At 43.5% G+C, this 23,140-nt stretch overlaps 1 protein-coding gene across 1 annotated transcript in view; it reads left to right on the top strand.

Moving 5' to 3' along the window:
- Positions 1–23,140, top strand: part of ADPRHL1 (ADP-ribosylhydrolase like 1) — a 40,304-nt gene that overhangs the window by 1,796 nt on the left and 15,368 nt on the right. The window contains exons 2-7 of the mRNA XM_090258286.1: positions 3,668–3,832; positions 10,679–10,804; positions 11,335–11,475; positions 17,166–17,293; positions 18,161–18,293; positions 19,646–19,799. Of these exons, the coding sequence (XP_090114412.1) occupies positions 3,668–3,832; positions 10,679–10,804; positions 11,335–11,475; positions 17,166–17,293; positions 18,161–18,293; positions 19,646–19,799 (847 nt within the window). The remainder of the gene's footprint in view (positions 1–3,667; positions 3,833–10,678; positions 10,805–11,334; positions 11,476–17,165; positions 17,294–18,160; positions 18,294–19,645; positions 19,800–23,140) is intronic.

Genomic DNA, 23,140 nt, shown 5'->3' with positions numbered 1-23,140 from the left:
CAGAAATAGGACCTAATCTACCCTCAACGTGAACTGTATGCATTTAAGAGAATTGTGAGTGTTTGGGGCGTTGTTTTTAAGGAGGAAGGTGAGTTCCCTCTACATGACCACAGCCATTAGCTGTGCCAAGTATGTAATTGCTATACATGGCAGCACCCTCTGGCTTGTGAGTCCTGAGAGGGAACTCTAGAAGACTACTGCCTTGCCCTGGCTGGGGAGCTCAGTTAGTTAAAGCATCACTTTGATATGCCAAGGTTGCGGCTTTGATCTCCGGTCAGGGCACATACAAGAATCAACCAGTGAATGCATAAATAAGTGAAGCAACAAAAAGGTAATAGGTATTTCTCTCTGTCTGTCCTCTCTCTTCCGCTCTCTCTCTCAAATCAGAAAATTTTAAAATTAAAATAAAGAAGAATGCTGCTGCCTTGAATCATACTCCTCCAAAAACTCAAGCAAGCTTTCCTTTTTTCAATTCATAAAAATCTAAGTTGAAATTTAATTTGGGTTTAGTTTTTCAAATAGTCTGTTTTTTTCTTTAAGTAACAAATTCTAGCCTATAGACGGGGCCTCTGAGCTACCTCTGATGTGGCACCAATTACGTGCCAGGCATTGTTCTAACTTCACATCACCGTCACCTATTCTTCATATCACCCCAAATGCCGACCTCAGTATTATAGTCTTCCAGATAAGGGAACCGATACACAGGCAAGTGAAATAACTTGCACAACACTACACAGCCTGTGAGTGTCAGAATAGGGACAGGAACCCAAACAAACTAGCCCCGATGCCCATGTTCTTAAGTCCCGTCCCGACCACCTGAGGTCACTGGACATGCAAATATTTCAAGGATCCCAATGAATAGTGATTTTCCACATATTTACCAGAGAGGCAAATTTTCACAAAGTGGAACTACATCTTGGCATACTTAAGCAAGTTTCACTAATAAGGGCCTTAAGCTGATAAACCATGTAGCTGTGTGGTCTGGTTGAACTACTGTTCTGCTATAGAGTGAGTGTCATGAGCAAGGTCAGGTTCTGCCTGTGTGACGTCCTACTTTTGGATGTGTCCCTGAAAAGGGCAGAGTTAAATGAAAGCAGATATTGATTGGATATAGGAAGTGGCTAATACCCCACATATAGGTGGGTAATCCAGTGTACACAGCTTATGAGCAAAGAGCTCACTCGACATGCATTTACCAAAGGCTCCCTTGTGTGTGTGGTCCTGTGCCTGCCACCCAAAGATGGGGGGCTTCCCTTTAGGGACTCTAGAGCATGACACTCCTAGTTCTCCACCACTTCTCACCAGAAAACCACTTTCCCTCTCTGAGCCTTACTTCAGGGTGATAATTCCTCATCATAGGGTTATGTGAAGATTAAATGGGACCGCATAAGTTATTATGAGAAGGTGGCTCATGGCAATACAGTTAATGTCGGTCTCTTTACAATGTCTTATGCATCTGAGAGTCTGTAGCTCCAACTGTTGTGGCCAAGCAAAGTAGCCCTACTGCTGTTGCTGTGGGAGAGGAATGAGGGAGAGGGAGTATTAGGTCACGGGAGACAGCAGCAAATGCCACTCGTGTGTCCATGACCTGCAAGGGAACATGGGGCCTGATCCAAGTATGAGCAGACAAGTCCTGTCGAGACTCAGCTCTTTATTTCTCTTTCTCTGTTAATGTCTCCCTAATAGCACCATTTTGAAAAGATATTTTTCTTACAAAGTAACTTGATATTGGTATTGTGACACTTCTTTATGATGAGATTAGTTGGGAGACTTACAGGTGATTTTACAAGCTGATTTGTCTTTTCAAGACTGGGTAGGTAAGATAGAAAAGAAATGAGTTAAGTAACTGTTATACAATGTAGAGAAATTCAGGCAAGAGGGTCCAAGGCTCTGCAGCTTTGAAAAATCTGTTTCTACTTTAAATTCGAACCTGAAACCAATACAAGGTTTGGAGTTGCCATAAGGAGTATTTTTTCCTTATAAAAGGATGTGATTCCAGAATAAAAGGAATTATTTTCAGAGGCTCTGGAAGGGTCAGGCTTATTAAACCTGGATTGGGTCACGAAAGGCTGTAACTGATAGTGCTGGTGACAGAGCCTGGACAGATCCCAGTGGCTCACACCTCCCCGCTAGAGGTTAATCATATTCCAGCAGGGTTACCCATGGAACATCCCTCCATGTGACCAGCAAAACTCATTCCTCTCCTACCAAGGTCTTGCACATCCTCTCTGTCCCCCTCAGAACTGGGGCAATGCAGAGTACATACAGTACAAGAGCAGTAGGCTGGGCCTTATGGGATTCCCCTTGCTGTTATGAGGTCAAAGAACGGGACAAAAGGACTTAGAGCCACTCTTTCACCAGGTCCTGTCTCCAAAGGGCCACAACCCTAGGATATGAGGGTGCCACCTGTTAGAACCACTGCCAGGACTGAGGCTTTCACCCTGAAGCAGGGAGGGGTTTGCCCAGGGTACTGCTGATCCTTCTCACTCCTCTGTGTTGGGACTCTGGCTCTGAGGTAGCCTAATGACGGCTGTGGTCAGGCCATAGGAAGGTTGGTGGGTTTTGATGCCAACAGTGCTCCACTGCCTTCTCTGAGCCCAGGGTGGCCAACAGTGGTCTCTCAGCCCTCTCCTACACTCCCCACCCCCACCCCCACCCAAAGATGGGGAATCCACTACCAAAGAGAGGAGAGGCAGTAGCTGGCTCCTGGTGTGAGCCCAAATGCCTGAAATGCAGTATTTAGCACAGATGAGCTGTTGGGGGCTGTAAGCTATACCGACACAGGTACCCCGTGCCTGCCTGCCTCACCTGGCACGGCAGCCCCTCCACTGTTCCAGTCCTGCTCGCCCATGTGGCCCAGCACCTCAAATGCCAATTTTGGACGGTGTGTGGCCTGTACCCACCATGCTGTGGATTAACTTAGTGGCAGAAATTCTCAGGCTCTGCAATCAAAACCCATCTACAAGCTCTGGCCTTGGGCAAGTCATATAACCTCACTGCACTTTATCTGGAAAAATAACAGTATGACAACTAAGACCCTCACAATGTCGTGAGAAGATTTCATGAGATCATCCAAGGTGTCACGCCGAGCAGTAGGCAGGTTGCCTGTGCACATTGCCCCTTCTGTCCTCTGTACCCTGGGATCTTCAAGGGACTTGACACCACACATGTGCCCAGAACACCCTCACACAGTGGGGAATGCAGCTTGTTTTGGGACAATGCCCAGGAAGCATTGGCTGCTTCAATGATGTGAGAAGAAGGGAATAGCAGATGGAAGAGACTTGTCTTCCTGTGCCTTATACGTGGGTCCTTAAAAGCCCAAGGAACAGGCAGATTGCAGTTCAGTTTGTCCTCACACAGACGAAACTGCTGGCAACTTATGAGCATTGTGGGTTTTCTTTCTAGATTATTGTATGTAACGAGAGTAGGAAGCACAACAATGAACTATGTCTGAAATGTAGGTGCAATCTAAGCAAATTATTTGTCTGCAAGTTCAATTTCTCTAGGTAGCCGGGCTGTGGGAGGTGGGTCACCAAAATCCTCGTCATCTCTCACCGACTGGGAAACGTAATGCTTGCTGTCACTTTTGTTGTCACTTCTGTGTTTGGGTTTAGGAGGCAGACACCCCTTCTGTTCCCTCTGACCCTGCTTCCCCTTCCTTCCCCAGACTACTGGTGCCTGGATGACCTGTACCGGGAGATGGTGAAGCGCTATGTGGAAGTCCTTGAGAAGCTTGCAGAACATCGAGCAGACCCAGCTACCATTGAAGGCTGTTTGCAGCTGAAACCAGATAACTACCTCCTTGCCTGGCACACGCCTTTCAACGAGAAGGGTGAGAGAAGGCTTGCTTTTCTCTCTAAAATCGCATGCTAGGGAACTGCCACAGGGCACTAACCAACGTGTCTCCCCACTGACGGGCCACCTTGCAGATTTGTGTGAGTTGAGAGGGTTTTGCCAGGATTTGTAGGGTACTGTGCTTCTTGGGGAGCCACCTCACATCATGGGAGTCTATTTAGAGGACGCCAGCTTCCCTGGCAGTTTTGTCACTGATCCCTGGTTTATTTTAGGAAATATTTTCCACTGCTTTCCCTTTAAGTTTGTAGAAATTTTTTTTTTCCGAAACATCAAGGAAAACATACACCACCTGCATAAATGTCAGTCTTCATGATAATTTCATGGGTTTATAGGTGATGTATTTAGATAGCAAGAGTTTCTGCCTCCAGGGTCTCAGCTCCTGGGGTTCCGGACCTGCCCCTCTGGGTTTATACTGAAGGTAGAACCTGCCCGCTCTGGGTTTATACTGAAGGTGGCATTCAATCAAATAAAGTCAATAATAAAAGGAAAAGTAAATAAATCAAAGTTGATTAAACATAACAGTCATTAGAATGACCAGACAAGGATATAAAATAGTATATATTCTAAATTTCAAAGAGTTAGGTAGAGCCCTGGCTGGTGTGGCTCAATGGACTGGGCACTGGCCTGCAAACAAAAGTGTTACTGGTTTGACTCCCAGTCGGGGCACATGCCTAGGTTGCGAGCCAGGTCCCTAGGTTGCATGTGAGAGGCAACCACACATGGATATTTCTCTCTCTCTCTCTCTTCCTCCTTTCCCCTCTCTCAAAAAATAAATAAAACCTTTTAAATAAATAAATAAATAAAATAAAAAATACTTTGGAAAAAAGTTAGGTAGAGACATGGAGGTATACAAAAGACCTAAATTACATTTTTAGAGAGAAACACTACAATGTCTGAGTTTAAAAACACACTGGCTGAGATTTGAATAGTTTAGACATTTCAGAAGAAAAGATTAGTGAGTTTGAAAGGACAGCAAAAAAAAACTATCCAAAATGGGACACACAGAGAAAAAATAATCCAAAAATATGAAAAGAACACTAGTGAGCCATGGGACAACTTAAAATAACCTAATATACCTGTAATTGGAATCCTTAACAGAGACACAGGAAACAAAGAAAAAAAAATGATTTCAAGAAATAGGAGCCAAATATTTTCAAATTTGATGAAAACTGTAAAGTGACAGGCCCAAGAAACTCAATAATAGTCCAAACCAACAAGAAAAAAAATGCAAAGAAAACTATACCAAGGCATATAGCAGTCAAATTACTCAAAACTAATGCTCACGTCCTATACAGACAGTCAAGGTAAGAAAAATAGCAGATATCTTGTCAGAAGCAACATAAAGAAGACACAGCAAGCAACGTTATTCCAGTGTGGAAAGGAGTAACATCAACCTAGATTCCTACACCCAGAAAAAAATATCTTTCAGAGACAAGACCTAGTGGTAGCCTTTTTCAGGTGAACAATAACTGAAGAATTCATCACCAGCAGTCACGTCACCAGAAATGCTAATGGAAGTCACTTGGGCAGAAGGGGGAAAGGCAGCAAATGGAAATAGGAACCTACACAAGGAAGGGCACGGGCACTAATGGAAGTGGTAACTACATAAGATTATTTAACTCATTATTGAAATACCTTTAAAAGAAAATGGACTTTAATAAATAACTGTGTATGGCAAGGTTTATAGCTTACATCTAAGCAAATGTGTGACACAATAGGACAAAGGCTGGGAGGGCTGAGACAGAGGTGTACAATCGTAAGGTTCTTAAATGAGGTGTGAAGTGGTACAAAATCACATGAAGACAGACTGTACTAGGTTAATGATCTGTGCTAGAAGCCCAAAGCAACTGCTAAAATAACAAAATAGTTATAACTAGTAAGCAAACAAAAGATTTGAAATGGGATCATTTTAACAATATTTGCTGGGGAAGCAGCCATCATGAGAACTGTGCCCCTCAGCCTACCCAATCAGTGCTCCTGAACTGGAGCATTTCCCTCTGCGGAGACCAGGTGTAGAGCTAGCACTCGACCCCAGATTTTTCTCCTGAATAAGAGAAGTCATCCCCTGTTCTGGGTTCTCTGTGAACTTCCCATACTGCTTAAGCGTGAGCATCCTATGGCCCTATGGCACGCAACCAGCCCCACTATTGCATCTGCTCTGTGGGGATAGAACCTGCAGCATGAGGAAACACGCTGTCCACCACCCTACCCTGGCTTCAGGAGGCACCCTCCAGCCCTGGAAGGCCAGAGCATACTACCAACTTGGATATTGCTGTGTGTCTTCTCCTTTCTGTGAGGGAAGACTTGTTCCAACCCAAGCCCCTGTGTTCAGAGTCATCCTTGAAGACTGAACCTGTAGAAGGTGCAGTGGGAGGAGATTGGTAAGACCCTCCTTCTGGTGGTGGCATTGTTATGATCTTTGCCATCATCCACACAGTGGAAATCTTTACCTGGGATTGATAGCTGAATCTTCTTGCTTGATAATATTCAATACAAAAAAAAAATGCAGAAAAGATAAAAAGGGCTACAAATAACAGATGGAACAAAGAGAAAAATAAAAAGCAAGATGATAGACTTAAAGTCAACCAAATTACTAATCACATCAAATGTAAATAGTCTAAAGATCCCAAATAAAAGGCAGAGATTCAGAGGGGATAAAGAAGCATGTCACAACTATATGATGCTTATAAGAAATGCACTTTAAATATAAAGACACAAGTAGGTTACATGGAAAAAGATTTACCATGTAACATTAACCAAAGGAAACCTGGACAGACTCTATTAATAAATTTTGGAGGGAAAAAGAAGGCGATTTCATCATATAAATGCATCCACTCATCAGAAAGACATAACAAACCTAAATGTTTATATATCTAATAATAAATCTTCAAAATATATAGAGAGTTGCATGGAGAAACAGACAAACCCACAATTATAGGCAGAGATTTTAATATTGAGGTATCAAACGAATGACTTACATTTTCACCTTAAGAAACTAGGAAAAGAAGAGCAAAATAAATCCAAAGAAAACAGAAGGAAGGAAATAATTAAGATCAGGGTAAAAATCAATAATATTAAAATAAAAATAAAAAAACAATAGAGAGTATGTCCTGGACTTCCAGCCAGGATAGAGGCATAGGTAGACACGATGTGTCTCCCTCCACAACTAAGAAGGAATACAACTACCTCAAAACCAGAGAAAACCAGAAGTTCCAGAAAATTGAGCTGCATGAAAACCCAACAGACAGAGATATAAAGAAGAAGTACTCATCCAGACAAGTAGGAGGGGCAGAGCTGGGGTGAAGAGGAAGTGGTATGGTGCCAGCAGTGGTGTGGCAGCAGCAGTGGCAGGCCAGTGGAAAGCACAGTCACACAGTAAAATACATAAGGAGGGACAGCTGGGGAGTGCTCCCAGAACCAGACCAGACCACACAGCTCATGGTTCCAGCGCTTCTGACTGTGAACACCAGTGGGGGTTAGGGCAGAGGAAGAAACCGCCAGTCTCTCAGCAGAGTGTGCTCATTTAGAGGCCCCCACAGCTCTAGAGCATCTGCAAACCCACCCACTCTGGGAACCACAACCAGGGCAATGGCTGGAGGGGTGCCAGTCCCATATGAAAAGTGAGAGAAGTGCCTGGAAAAGGAGCAAGTGCTGAGCAAATGATTTTGTTTCCTCACAGACTCCTCCCCACATACACCACCACAATGTGGTGAAATGAGTACCCCATACTGACAAATACCCAAAGCTCCACGCCTTATAACGTAAAGGTGCAACAGCTCTACCTGAGACACAGAGGTGAACATGGGAGGTGGTCAAGTTGAGAAAACAGAGAAGTATGGCCCAAATGAGGGAGCAGATCAAGGTACCAGTGGGAGAACTAAGTGACGAGGAGATAGCCAACCTAACAGACAAGAAGATATCCCACCTAACAGACACAGCGTTCAAAACACTGGTGCTTACAGACTTGACATATATGCTTGAGTATGGCAAATGCATAAGGGAAAAAGTGAAGGCTAAGCTAAGTGAAACGAAGGAAAATCCACATGAGACCAATGGTGAAGGGAAGGAAGCTGGGGTTCAAATTAATGATTTGGAAGATAAGGAAGAAATAAATAGTCAACCAGTACAGAATGAGGAAACAATAATTGAAAAAATGAGAAGAGGCTTAGGAACTTCTGGGACAACTTTAAATGTGCTAACATCCAAATTATAGGGGTGCCAGAAGGAGAAGAGAAAGAGTAAGAAATTGAAAACTTATGCAAAAAAATAATGATGGAAAACTTCCCAAATTTGGAGAAGGAAATAGACATACAAGTCCAAGAAGCACAGAGAGTCCCAAACAAGTTGGACCCAAAGAAGACTACACCAAGAAACAAACATAATAAAAATGCCAAAGGTAAAAGATAAAGAGAGAATCTTAAAAGCAGCAAGAGAAAAGAAGAGAGTTATCTACAGAGGGGTTCCTATAAGACTATCAGCCGATTTCTCAAAAGAAACTTTGTAAGTAAGAAGAGACTGGCAAGAAGTATTCAACGTGATGAAAAACAAGGACTTACAACCAAGACTACTCTATCCAGCAAAACTATCATTTAGAATGGAGGGCAGATAAAGTGCTTACGGGACAAGCTAAAGCTAAAGGAGTTCATCATCACCAAGCCATTATTATATGAAATATTAAAGGGACTTATTAAATAAAAAGGTCAAAAGTATGAACATTAAAATGACAATAAACTCACAACTATCAACAACAGAATCTAAAAAATAAAAACAAAAACAAATGAAGAAAACAACCAGAATAAGAACAGAATCATAAGTATGGGGATCATTTGGAGAGTTATCAGCTGGGAAGGCAAATGGGGAAGAAATGGGGAAATGGTGCAGGTATTGAGAAGCATAACTGGTAGGTACAAAATAGACAGGGGAAAGTTAAGAATAATATAGCAAAGGGTGTAGACAAAGAACTTATATGCATGACCCATGGACATGAACTAAGAGGAGTGGGATTGCTGGAGGGAGGGGGATACTGGGTGAAGGGGAGCAAAAGGAAAAGAAATTGGGACAACTGTAACAGCATAATTAATAAAATATACTTAAAAAAAGAAAAACAATAGAGAAACTCAACAAAACCAAAAGTTGGCTCTTTAAGATAAAAAAATAAAAAAACAAACAAACAAAAAAAAGTATAGTTCTCCAGCTAGATAATCAGGAAGAAAGAGGACAACACAAATTACCAGTATCAATAATGAAAGAAGTGGCATCACTGCAGATTTTACATAAATTAAAGGAAAATTTTTATGCTAATAGATTTAACAACCTAGATGAAATGGACAAATTCCTTGAAAAATGCAAACTACCAAAGGGCACCCAAGAGTAAATGGATCACCTAAATAGCATTCTACCTATAAAAGAAATTACAAAGAAAGCTCCAGATCCAGATGGCCTCACTGAGGAATTTTACCAAACAGCTAAAAAAGAAATACCATTGTACACAATTCTTCCAGAAAATTGAAGAAGACAAATACTTCCCAAATTCATTCTTCTGCTCTCCAGAATACTCTGTTAAAAGAATGAAAAGGCAAGCCACATATTAGGAGAAAAAATTTGCAAAACAGATATCTGAAAAAGGATTTGAATCTAGAGTGTACGAAGAACCCTTAAAACTTAATAAGAAGAAAAGAAGCAACCCAATACAAAAAATGGAGAATTATTTAAATCAACACTTCACCAGAGAAGGTGTATGAATGGAAAATAAGTGGTTGAAAACATGCTCAATATCATCAGTCATTACAAAAGTGCAAATTAAAACTGCAATGAGATAACACTACACACCAAAGACAATGGCTGAAATTAAAAAGATTGACCATAGCAAATGTGGTCAAGGATGTGGAGGAGCTGCTGCTGGGATGTAGAATGGTACATTCACTTTGGAAACCCATTTGTCAGTTCTTAAAAAGTTAAACATTCCTCCACTCTGAGGTAATCACACAAGAGGAAAGAAAGCATACGCCCACACAAAGATTTGGTTATGAATATTCATAGCATCTCATTGTGATTGCTCCAAACTGGAAACAAGCCAAATGTTCATCAGCAGGAAAATGGATAATCAGTTGTGGTACATTCATACCAGAGATCTATTCAGAAAAAAAGAAAAAAAAAAAGGAGTCAGCTATTGATATACAACTACGGCATATCTCACAATACTTACGCTGAGTGAAAGAAGTCAGGAAAAAGAGTACATTCTGTGTGATTCCATTTATATAAATGTATAGAAAATGCGAACTAATTTGTTGTGCCAGATCAGTGGTTAGTGGACACTGCAGTAGAGGCCTGGGAAAACTTTTGGGAGTGATGGATATGTTCACTATTTTTAGGTACTCGTTTCATGGGTATATCATGTGTCAGAACTTATCAACTTGCATACTTCAAATATGGGCAGGCTGATTATGTTCATAACTCAACGAAGCTGTTTTAAAAAGAGAAAATATATATGATTGAAAGCATATTGTGTGTACAATTGTGTCTTCTACATTTTTCACGGTAGAAGCGTATTATGAGCACTTACTCATGTTATCAAAAATTCTTTTTTTAATGACTACATACCATTCCAACATATGGATCCTTTACAATGTAATGTATTTAATCTCTTTCCTTTGTCAGGCATATGGACAGTTTGCCTATTTTCCATTCACTTAAATGACACTATAATAAACATGTTATTTACACAATTTTTAATACATTTTTGGATTATTCATGAAAACCAGGTTCCCAGAATTGGAATTATTGGAGCAAAAGACTAAAATCAGGTATTTCATGTTTCACATAGGTTCAGGATTTGGAGCTGCCACCAAAGCGATGTGCATCGGCATGCGGTACTGGAAGCCCGAGCGGCTGGAGACCCTTATTGAAGTCAGCATCGAGTGCGGCAGGATGACACACAACCACCCCACAGGTAACACTGGCATCAGCACAGTACCTGTTGTGTGGGTCTCTGCCCAACAGACTAGACTGGAATCTTATGTGATCACATTCCCTGTTTGGTTTGCTACTTGTTGGCAGACTTGGGTTTTTAAATCTTCAGTTCTGCTTAAATTCTGTTTTCAAGTTAAAAATGGGACTGGTTGAAAACTAGTCACTTATCCCCTGCCTTTGAAATGATCCATAACTGAGACTTCAAGGAGTAGCCAAAAAGCCACCAAGAGTGTCTCAGCGAGATGACAGCGCCTTTTCTCCGGTGAGCACAGTCTCTGCATGGCCATTACTGGGAGCCAGCCTGGAAAGCACTCATCTGTGGTTAGAATCATTGTCCCCACAACAGCCCTTGCAACATGGGTATAGTACTTCCTTTTGCAGAGAGGGAAGAAGGTCAAAATGCATGAAGCAACTGCCCAGAGTCCTACATCTGTAACATTCATCCAGCAACCCAGAGCAGGGGTGTGGCACGGGTGCCATTGTTGTCCCTCTCTCCCCACCACCCTCCAGGCTTCCTCGGGTCCCTATGCACAGCCCTGTTTGCATCTTACGCCATACAAGGAAAGCCACTGGAACAGTGGGGGAGAGACATGATGAAGACGGTCCCACTGGCTGAAGAATATTGTAAGAAGACCATTCGACACCTGGCAGGTGAGCCTGGACGCCTTTCCTGTCACACTCACACTGGCACCTAGAAAGAGTTTGGTCTCAATTCACCTCAGAGAAAATCTAGACAGACCCCACTCCTGAAGAGGTCAAGGTCATTTGCCTCACGGTGAAACCAAGAACATCCCCATAGGGTCTGTGTGAGCAGGAGGACCCTACAAGGAAGGCCTGAAGCATTGCCTGGCCAGAGTATAACACCTGCTCAGGGGGGCCCTGGGTGTGCATAGGGATCGACAGTGGTGCTAGAAAGAGAGAGTGCATACGACAGATTCTTCAGTTCTGTGTTTCATTCAATGTCATTTCGCTGATGAGATGCTGTTAGGAACTTAACTCATTTATATCAATTAGCCTGTGGTAGAATTGGTTTCCTTATACATCATTTTGCTTAAAGTCACAGAACCTTTTGAAGATGTTAATTGGGGACTTACTCTACTTAGATTTAATTTTCCAAATTGTCCTTAAGTAACCCCTTTTTCAGAGAGCAATGAGGGATGGTGACACTGCTCTGGGGACCTAATGGACAGCTGTACCTAACCCAGGAGACTTAAGTCTCCCACACAAAGGCCAGACAGAGAGGTCCGTGCTCACTGATGATATTAACTCCCAGGAAGCTCTGTCTGTCCCATTTGGCCCAAAACCCATTATCAAATGATTCACTCTTCTTGGCCGAGAGTGAGGCCAACCCAGCCAAAAGCAGCCAATCCAGCAAAGGCTGTAGGGAATCACTTGGCTGACCAGTGGAGAGGCCACTGAACTCCTCTCAGCCTGCACTTCTTTCCCCATGGGATCCCTGAGCGAGAGCAAGTGCAGGACTGGGAAATCCATGGCTTTGTCCTCAGGCAGCTGACCCAGAGAGGGACCCGGCTACATGAGGAATGCAGACATCTTCATGCGGCCTTTGATAGTCTTAAATTGTGAAGGAGAATTTATAGAATAAATTATCCAATTTGTCCTGGAGGGGAGGGAGTTGAAGGCCTTGAATATAGGAGCAGGGTTGTTGATTTCTCAGAAAGCCTGAGGTTGAAGTCTTGAAACACAAAAGCAACAAATCTCTTTACTGTTACCCTCCAAGCTGCAGATACTATATTCTAAGATGCCTTTCACAAAGCTTCTAGACTAACTTTTAAAAGATATTATTTATTTTTAGAGAGGGGAAGGGAGGAAGAAAGAGAGGGAAAGAAACAGCATGTGTGGTTGCCTCTCATACGCCCCTAAGTGGGGATTTGGGCCCCAACCCAGATGTGTGCCCTGACTGGGAATCAAATCAGGCATTCAATTCACTGACCCACACCAGCCAGGGCTAAATTATGTTTTTAAGGAGACTTTTGCATTTATATCTGCCTGGACCTAGTGCTGAAAAACACTTCTTCACAAGGTCTCTGTTCCAATGAGAAATGAGACACCTTCATGTTCACAGCAAACTTAAGGCGTCCCTAAGTAGTTATTCCTCTATAAAGTTAATTATAGAGCTTGAGTGACAGCACCACACTACTCTCATTGGTTTAAGTCATTGTTATCCAAGTTGTCTCCAGCCAACTGGAGGTTGGCTGTGGTCACTAGGTGAGTCATCTCCCTCACCCAGTAGGCTCACCTTAATCTGAAAGAGACAGGTAAATATCATTAGTGTATGAAACTGCACAGTTACTGCTTGTTCACATTATGTTAATAAATATTTCCCCAGAACTACAGTATCAAAATGGTTTTCCCATTTCATTTTCTAAGAAAAAATAGTCAAAATGTTTCATGAACAAAGAACAGGGAGGAGAGTCATTGGTCAGATAATTTTGAGACTTTGTTCTTTCTCTTTAATTTTACATTTTTTTAACCCAGAGTTTTTTTAAACCTCTGTGGCAGAACCTTTTTTTAATTTTATTTTTTACTATTTTTAAGTTCTGGTTTTGTAAATATATTTTATTGATTATGCTATTACAGTTGTCCCAATTTTCCCCCTTTGCCCCTTCTGCTTGATATTCCCATTCCCTCCAGCAATACCCCCTTATTTCACATCCATGGGTCATGTGTATAAGTTCCTTGGCTTCTCCATTTCCTATACTATTCTTAATAGCTCCCTGTCTATTTTGTACTTACCAATTTGTATTTCTTAATCCCTGCACCTTTTCCATCATTCTCTCCCTTTGCTTTCCCTGCTGATAACCCTCCAAATGATCTCCATATCTATGATTCTGTTCTTCTGTTTGCTTGCTTAGTTTGTTTTTAGATTTAGTTGGTAATAGTTGTGAATTTGTTGCCATTTTAACGTTCATACTTTTGATTTTCTTTTTCTTATATAGTTCCCTTTAACATTTCATGTAATAATGGCTTGGTGCTGATAAACTCCTTTAGTCTTGTCTGGGAAGCACTTCATCTGCCCTTCCATTCTCAATGATAGCTTTGCTGAATAGAGGGATCTTGGTTGTAGGCCCTTGCTTTTCATCACTTTGAATACTTCTTGCCAGTCTCTTCTTGCCTGCAAAGTTTCTTTTGAGAAATCAGCTGACAGTCTTATGGGAATTCCTTTGTAGGTAACTCTCTGCTTTTCTCTTGCTGCTTTTAAGATTCTCTCTTTATCATTAACCTTTGGCATTCTAATTATGATGCTTCTTGGTGTGGTCCTCTTTGGGTCTTGCTTGTTTGGGACTCTCTGTGCTTCTTGGACTTATATGTCTGTTTTCTTCACCAAATTAGGACAGTTTTCTTTCATTATTTTTTCAAATAAGTTTCCAATTTCTTGCTCTTCCTCTTATTTTGGCATGCCTATGATTTGGATGTTGGTATGTTTGGAGATGTCCCAGAGGCTCCTTATTCTATTCTCGTCTTTTAAATTCTTTTTTCTTCTTGCTGTTCTGATTGAACGCTTTTTTCTTCCTTGTTGGTTTCCTATAGATTGTTCTTTATTTCACTGAATGCATCCTTCATTTCTGCCTGGGTCTTTTTTATGCTGTTGCAAAACCCAATGATTTCCTTGAGCATTCTTATAACCAGTGTTTTGAACTCTTCATATGATAGGTTGCTCACCTCAATTTCATTTAGTTCTTTTCCTGGAGTTTTGTTTTGTTCTTTCATTCGGGCCATATTTCTTTGTATCCTCAATTTGACAGCCTCCTTATGTTTGTTTCTGTGTATTAGGTGGACTACTTTGACTCCATGTCTTAGTAGCATGGCCTATTGTAGAAGAGGCACCTGTAAAATGTGTGGGGTGGGCTTTAGGTGATTGCCAGGGTGGGGCAACCCATTTCACCGCTCTGTGGCTCTGTGTTAAAAAGGGGACATTACTGCTTTCTGGCCTCTGGAGTTTGCTGGGGAGGAAGCTGTGTCTCAGCACTTGCCCTGTTGCCAGTTACCTCACTTTCTTCCCTTATCCCTGTCTGCCACTTGTGCCCTTCCAGCTGTTGCCTTGGTGCTTAATCCCAGAGGGTGTGGGTTTGCATGAGTCCTGAGTCCATTGTATGCCATTTAAGAGAATTGTCTTGAGAATCCTGCAGTTTCTTCTGCTGCCCCAAACCCCACTGGTTTTTGCAGCCAGAAGCTATGGGGACTTATCTACCTGGCACTGGAACTCTGGGCTGGATAGTCTGGTCTGGTGCTGGGATCACTTGCTCCCAAGGTATCCCTCCCAGTTTTACCCACCCTACATGAATGTGGAACCACCCATTTCACTGCTTCTCTGCCCCTCTCTGCCTCTCTCTGTGTCTCCACTCCTAGTACCTGTCTGGATGATGTGGCTTCTTTAAATCCTTGGTTGTCAGACTTTGACACAGCTCAATTTTCTAGCAAATCTGGTTGATATTTGTTTTGTAGTCTATTTGTAATTCTTGCTGTAGTTGTGCATGGAGGCAAAGTGTGTTTACCTACACCTTCATATTGACTGGAAGTTAATTTTTTATTTTTAATTACAGTTGACATTCAATATTATTTGATATTAGTTTCAGGTATACAGCATAGTGGTTAGATATCTATATAATTTAAGAAGAGGTCCCCCAAGAGGTCTAGTCCACACCTGGTACCATACATAGTTATTACAATATTACTGACTATATTTCCTATACTGTACTTTACATCTCTGTGTTTGTTCTATAACTACCCATTCATACTTCTTCCTTTTCCCCATTTGTACTTCTTAATCCCTTTTTAACAAATACCTAAAGTCATCCAGAAAAATAATGTTCTGTAGAACACCCCCAGGAAATAGTCTTCTGAGGCCTTCTGATTAGTCTATGACAACATTGGCAGTCAGGACAACTGGCAAATTAGTTTCACGTTTTTGTGTTTGAACATCTACTTCCAAAGTTGACTGGTCATTTGCCTGGGAAAGAGGCTATGTCCTGGTTTGCACTCACACCCAGCATGAGCTCTCTGTTAGAACTGCAGGTCTCTGCAGGACTAATAGGATCTGTGACTTCTAGTCCCTGCCCTGTCGCCTCTTTTACTTTTAATCTTATTGCACTAAAACAGACCTTAAATGGACCTACTCTTTGGTTTTGTAAAACAGAGTCACTACCCTGATTGATGTGGCTCAGTAGGTTGGGTGTCATCCACAAACCAAAAGGTCACCAGTTCAATTTCTGGTCAGGGCCCATGCCTAGGTTGTGAGCCAGGCCCCCTATTGAGGGCATGCAAGAGGCAACCAACTGATGTTTTTCTCACACACTGATGTTTCTCTCCCTCTCTTTCTCCCTCCCTTCCCTTATTTCAAAAAATAAATAAATAAAATCTTAAGAAAAAAAAAAGAAAAACAGAGTCATGTCACTATTTCTGAGGGCCTGTGATTCTCTCAGCAACCTGGAATGTCATCCCAGGCACTTGCTGCTGTCCCTATGATTAAAAGGGCTTCCCTCTGCAACCAGTGACCACCCACCCCTCTCGGGTCCCTGCTCCATTCCCTAGCTCTCCAACCACAAAGGGATACCTCAAAATCTGTGGTTCCTCTTGAGTAAGTTGGTTCCTCTTGAGTTTGTTGGTTCCTCTTGAGTTAATTGATTCCCACTGGCCACTTAACTATTCTACTCAGTTGGCATCCTGGGCGACAAATGGAACTGGGGTCTTGTTGCTATCAAGGAGGACAAGGTCAAGGACCCCACCAGGGTGAGGAACAATGAAGCCCTTGTGACCTCTTGGGTGCTCTAAGACTCAGAGCACCATCTCCTATCCTCTGCCAGCAAGTGTAGCTTCTGCTCCAGACTCATCTCTGAGTCAACATCCTCTTCACTAAATGATGGCAGAAAATTTGTTTCAGTACCTCTTGTCTCTTGATGTCCAGCTGGTAAATAAGAATAGTAAGATGTCTTCTCTCCCTGCCTTGAAGACAGTGTTGAATTAATAAAAATATACAGGTTCAGAATTTCCTAAAAATGCACTTAAAAATATTGTAATTGCTACCTTAGTTCAGAATATAGTTAAGCAATTCTTTGAATTGCTTCCTCCACCCATCTCCATCTTCCTTGCAATTGTTTCAAAGTAGCTACACATACAAGCATTTTTGAATTTCTAGAGCAATCACTAAGGTCAGGTGCCAGGATCTCCTCCCGTCCCCATGTTGGATAAAAGGTGGTGCCCTCTATGTTCTGTTCCCTCCTGTTCACTGCCCACAATGTTCTTGAGCCCGGCCCCACTTCCCCCAGCCCCCACATGCCAGCTGATGGCCATCACATCCTGCCCACCCTGTTCTCTACATTTAGAGTATCAGGAGCACTGGTTTTACTTTGAAGCAAAATGGCAGTTTTACTTGGAGGAGAGAAAAATTAGTGAAGACACTGAAAGTAAAGCCTTCTTTCCTGACCATTATGATGCAGAGGAGAGGGACAAGGTAAGCTTTATTGTGGCAGCAAGAGACCAGGAGTTTTCAGGGTCCCACTACCAATGGGGGTCCACGTCCAGAAGCCACCCTGCCCCTGGATGGTGTTATTGCCTTCCAAGCCCTGTGCCTAGTAGAGTTGGGCTGAGGGAGCAGCTGCATGTGGGAGGGACCATGGAAGACCTCACTGTCCCTTTGTCATACTCAGACCAAATGTCACCTGGATGTGGTATCATAACAGCCCTGTCACAGGACTCACAATCCCTTTGCATGCTCTATATCTTCTCATAGACCTGATGGGTATTGACATGCTGTCATCTGCTTGTTTGTCTAAGGCAGCGGTTCTCAAGCTGTGGGTCGTGACCCCTTTGGGGGTCGAACGACCCTTTCACAGGGGTCGCCTAAGACCATTGGAAAACACATATATAATTACATATTGTTTTTGTGATTAATCACTATGCTTTAATTAAGTTCAATTTGTAACAATGAAAATACATCCTGCATATCAGATATTTACATTACGATTCATAACAGTGGCAAAATTACAGTTATGAAGTAGCAACAAAAATAATTTTATGGTTGGGGGTCACCACAACATGAGGAACTATATTAAAGGGTCACGGCATTAGGAAGGTTGAGAACCACTGGTCTAAGGAATGTCTGTCTCTGAATGGCTGGAGCGTAAGAGCCACGAGAAGTGAGCTTTCCTGCTCATGTCCATCCCAGCCCTGGGGCAGAGCCTGCACACAGGTGGTCTTCCATAAGTGCACAGCGAGTAAATGAACAATCCCCTGATGGGCCCGGGGAGCTCAGGCTCTAACACAAACTGACACGGTCCTACTTTTGGCCCATGCCTCTGACCCATGGCTCTTTCTTCAGACCTACAGGAAATGGAGCTCAGAAGGTCGAGGGGGACGACGGGGCCATGATGCCCCCATGATTGCCTACGATGCTCTCTTAGGAGCCAGGAATAACTGGACAGAGCTCTGCCACCGGGCCATGTTTCACAGAGGTGAGATTTCCTTCTGTAATGGCTTTGGGCTTCCAGGAGGCCAACACCCCCTTCTTATCCCAAAGCACTCTGTCAGGATGTCCAAGGCTTCAGGCATGAGGGTTCCCAGAATGTAGGTCCTTCTGTAGGTGGGACACAGGCCCCAGTGTACTCATGCATGGATATTCCAGGCTGCAGGCAGGTCACGGTGCTGCTTTAGGTGGCGCTGTGACTCTGAGCTCGGAGACAATGTGGTGTTTGGGGTCACTGGGGTGGGGGGGTCTCCTCGCCCCCATGGCTGCTGGTTGATAAGTCTGCAGATTCCACTGGTGCTGGCCATGCGGAGTTCTGATCTCTGCAATCATCATCACCTTGTCCGTCACCTCTGCAGACCCTGCAGTCACAGAGAGGTTGCACTTTAGAATCAGGAGGTCCTGGGTTCAAATCCAGTTCCAGGCCTGTCTCTCTGTGAAAGAAGAGGGTAAGACCCAACTCACAGGGCTGTTGAGGCAGTCCAGTCCGTGGTGCCAGGACTTTCCCCTGTGCTGTTGAATAGCAGCACACTTTGCTACAGGGCTGGGGAAGCATGCCTCCCTCCTGGTGCCCGTTCTCTCCCGCGAGTATAAAGAAGATGTCATGTGTATGTTACCTCCCAGTGGGCATAGAGTTCACCAATATTAGAGTGACTATGGTCAGAGCAGAGTGCTATTCCTGGTGCTGGGATGGTTGAGATGTTAGTGCTTCCTGGGGGCCTACAGGGAGGCTTCTTCGAGAGTGTGGAGAACCCACTGGGGGAAGAGAAGCCCCGGAGAGAGCAATGGGGAGCCAAGGGCAGCAGGGTGGCCATATGCATGGGGGAGGGGGGCTTCAGCAGGGCACAGTGATGCACACAGCCCAGCACCCTTAGCTGAGAGCAGGAGGGAGGGCATGAGGAGATCTTCGTGAGGTGCTATGAGGGACCCTGGCATGAGTCTGGCCACTCTGGAGAGCCTGGAGGGGAGGACTTTCAGGAATGCTGTTTCAACGGGAGGTGGTTTCCCTGAGCACCCAGTCCCTGGGATGACAAAGGCATCTGCACATTGTGTGCTGTCAGAGTGTTTGGGGAAGAAGGAAGGGAAAGCACCTGTCTTCTTAACTGGGGACTGCAAAAGCCACCCAAGGCCCATGTGGCACTGCCCAGAGCACTGGATGTGGCGTGACGGAGGGACAGGAGGCTGAGAGAGCACCAGCACTGCCTGCTTCAGAGCAATCAGCCCAGTAGAGTCTCTAAGACAGGCCCTTGGCAAGGAGTCCTGATTAGTGCCAAGTTCATGGTGATGCACCCCTTTCCACTCTGCTCCTGGGATCCCTGAGGACCTGAATTTCCATTTCAGGTGAGAGTGGGGCCACAGGGACCATCGCAGGCTGCTTGTTTGGATTGCTCTATGGCCTGGATGCTGTCCCCAAAGGCCTGTACCAGGAGCTGGAGCACAAGGAGGAGCTGGTGCACCTGGGCGAAGCTCTTCACCGCCTTTCCACAGAGGAGAAGTAAAGCCATTTCCCTTTCCAGGGAGCCCATTCCAGCTCTGGGTGCCCCAGGGCAGTCCACACGCAGCTCACTAGACTCTTAGTTCGCTGAGAATCCATGCCTAATTGACCAAGCTTATAAAATACATTGTTTGTCCTATAAGAATATTTTTCCTATCCTGACCCAAATTTAGTGCATTATTGAGGTCACACTGGGTTTGCTACTCTCAAACCTCCACGTACAGTGGTTGCAAATAGTCTCTTGGACAATTGGTGTATTTTATTGTTGCATAACTAATACTATTTGCTCATTCACTTCAACTAACCACAGGGCTCTGCTCAGAAGGGCCTCCTCCATCTGTAGAAACTTTCGTCACCCTCTGTTTCTAGCTCTTAGACACGCATTTATTTCAGCTACTGCCACCATCCCCTCGGCCATGCCCGCCCCTCCTGGGCGCACGCTTTCTCACTGCCGTGTGTCCCATCAGAAGAACAGTCAGTATTGGTGCCTTCAGGATGCAGCCAAAAGCACTGCGTTTAACCTGCCAGCCTACGTTTTTAATCACACTAGATCTTTAAAATCAACCTTTGGAACACCTCAATGAGGAAAACAGGCAACAAAGGGCTCTCATGCCAGCACCACATCTTTCTTCCCTGTGGTCTCCAGCTGTCACACTCATGTGGGTCAGAAGCACATTGCAGCAAGGGCCTGGGGCCCACTCCTCTCGGGGGTCGCTGATATGGAAACAGAGCTGTTCCCTGTGGCCAATGTTTCTCTCTCTGAGACTCTTGAAAAAGAGAACACTTGCTCTTGTTAAAAATAACCTTGGACACTATCTTTTCGAAGTAGCATCTGGTGTGAATAAAACAGCAGTTGGTGACTGATGTTTAACATGGCATTTTGGCAGCTTAGCTCGGCTTATTTTGTTGATGGTAGCATTCTTTTCATTGAAAGCTTGCTCTGAGCACAGCCAGGCATGGTCCCCAGAGCCCTCGGGACGCCAGTACTCTGGGAAGTTTGCTCCTGCTCGCAAACACTCAGGTGTTGAGGCTTCCTGGTATCACCTGGTCCCCCCAAAGCACCCTCATTCTTCTTCCCGGTCACCGCTGGTGTTATGCGCTGTGGGAGCATGACAAGATATGTTTTCAATAGAATACATCATGTTCCATTTCTTAGGAAAGTGTAAAGGCTTCCACCTTTGTTGATGAAAGAACCTGGGCCATTGCATACTAAGCATATTGCACCAAAGTGTTTTTCATACCAGGTTTCTGAATAACTGAACTAACATTCGCTGCTACTGATGCTTTTCAATCAGAAGAGGCAGAAAGAGAGACAGAGTGGATGAAGGGTTCTCACATCACTCACCTCCACCACCCAGGGTCCAAACCAGGGCTAGTGGGTATAGAGAAATTAACTGAGCATTATCTTCCAGGAAAAGAAACCCAGTTAAGGTAAGTTGACACTTTTCCTAGATGTACAAAACACAATGGCTTACTGTTTTGAAGTGATAATCCTGTTTCACCAGCTTACCCTAAAAGTAGCCCTTCCAACTCTGCCCTGCAAAAGAGAAGTGGGTCTCACGTGAGCAAAGAGCAAATGGATTAGAAGCTATCTTATTGACAGTTTAGGACAATTTAATACATCCTTAAGAATCAGGGAGTGGGCCTATTTACAGATTGATTATAAATTAAAACATAAAGAAAAATTTATAAACATCATAAAAAATGAGTGAAACTGTTTCCCCATTTCATTTTCCTATTATAGGGAGGTACAAAAGTTGAAAAGAAAAACAAAATCATAAAAAGTAATGAAGCAAATACTACACCTACTTGAATTTGTAGAAGTTTAATGCTTGCTGATTTCATTTTTATTAGAAAAGTAACACATGCACGCAGCTTCACAAAGTCAAATGCCATACATGGTGCATGTGGAAAGCAAGATTCTTCCAATCTCTCAACCAGATTCACATTACCAGGCCCCAGAGACAGCCATAGGTCATGATGCCTTATGCCTCCTTCCAGAAGTTTCCTCTACACAGTCAGGAGTTTGTGTATGTTGCATACTTGCATTTGTGTGTTGTATGCATACACACAATTTCTCTCCACAAATAAGAATTATAATATTCACAACGGTATCCTTTTGACATTTTTCACTTAACTGAGTTTTTAAATATTTTTAATATCAATGCATATATATATATATCTGTCTTTTTAACTGTTGCTTTATATTCTATTTACACATGTGCCATAATACGTATAATCACACCTCTACTGATGTCATTCTTAAGTTTCCATGACTAGCAAAGTATTGATTCATCTTACAATCAATGCCACATTAGATGCAAGAATGCTAATATTAAACACCATGTAAAACAGAGCCCCTGAAAAACATCAGGCATGGGGTATTATTACCTCTTACTCCCAGGTGACCAGTAAGGGATGATTCAGCGTCAGGCCTAGGTCCTGGGATGTGACCCTGTTTCCCTCCCACATCTATAGCCCATAACCCTTTATTCACAGTCCCATTGCTGGCTCAGGAAGTGGGAATGTGAGGCCTGAATCTGGGACTCTGGATGGGTTGTGACCACGGCTAGGAGATATCATGGCCGTAAGGAAGGGTTTGCACTCTGGCGGCCACCTGTGTCCCCAGGTGCAAGCACACGTCTCCCACAGCTCCTACAGCTCCACTGTTAGAACAGATTCACTGCGTGGCTCAGAAGTTTTCAGACTTCAGGCTGATTTCAGTTTTGCATTTAGACTTCAAATAATTTCTTCCAACACTTTCGTATCTGGAAGCCACACATGAGGTGGTGGGTTTAGCAGATATTGTCACTTCTCTCCAACAGCTGGAGAAACCCATGTAGGGCTCAATCACTTGACAAGAAAGGAAGAGCCCACTCAGAAAGTCCAATGACCATAGTGCAATGCAGAGTTTCCTCAGCACCCAGTTCTCTGATGTCACCCACCATTACTAGGTGTGTATCCCCTAAATCTGCATCTTCCTTGTAGGAGGTACAGAGGTGGATACTATTACTACCCCTGTTCTGTAGAGATTCAGGGGGTTGGAGCCATTAGTGAAAAATGTGGGAATTTAAACCCAGCCTGTCTGACAACCCAGTTTCTACCTCTTAACCTCCAGTCGGCCTAATTCAGTGAGACTGGACCACAGCCCTGAGTCTCCCAGGGACATCCCCCACTGAATTATGAAACCCAGCACCCCAAGCAGACAGGACTGGAAAATAGATCAAATGTCAACTGGTGAAACTGGAAATGCCCAAATTAATATTCCCTCCAAACACCTAGTCTTTAAAAACTCCATCATTGAAATTCATCCCAAAGCTCCTCTAAATGAGAATAACTTT

This window comes from Furipterus horrens, unplaced genomic scaffold (genome assembly GCF_987537825.1).
Source record: "Furipterus horrens unplaced genomic scaffold, mFurHor1.1.pri manual_scaffold_12, whole genome shotgun sequence".
Taxonomy (NCBI): domain Eukaryota; kingdom Metazoa; phylum Chordata; class Mammalia; order Chiroptera; family Furipteridae; genus Furipterus; species Furipterus horrens.
This window is presented reverse-complemented; position numbering and strand designations above follow the sequence as displayed.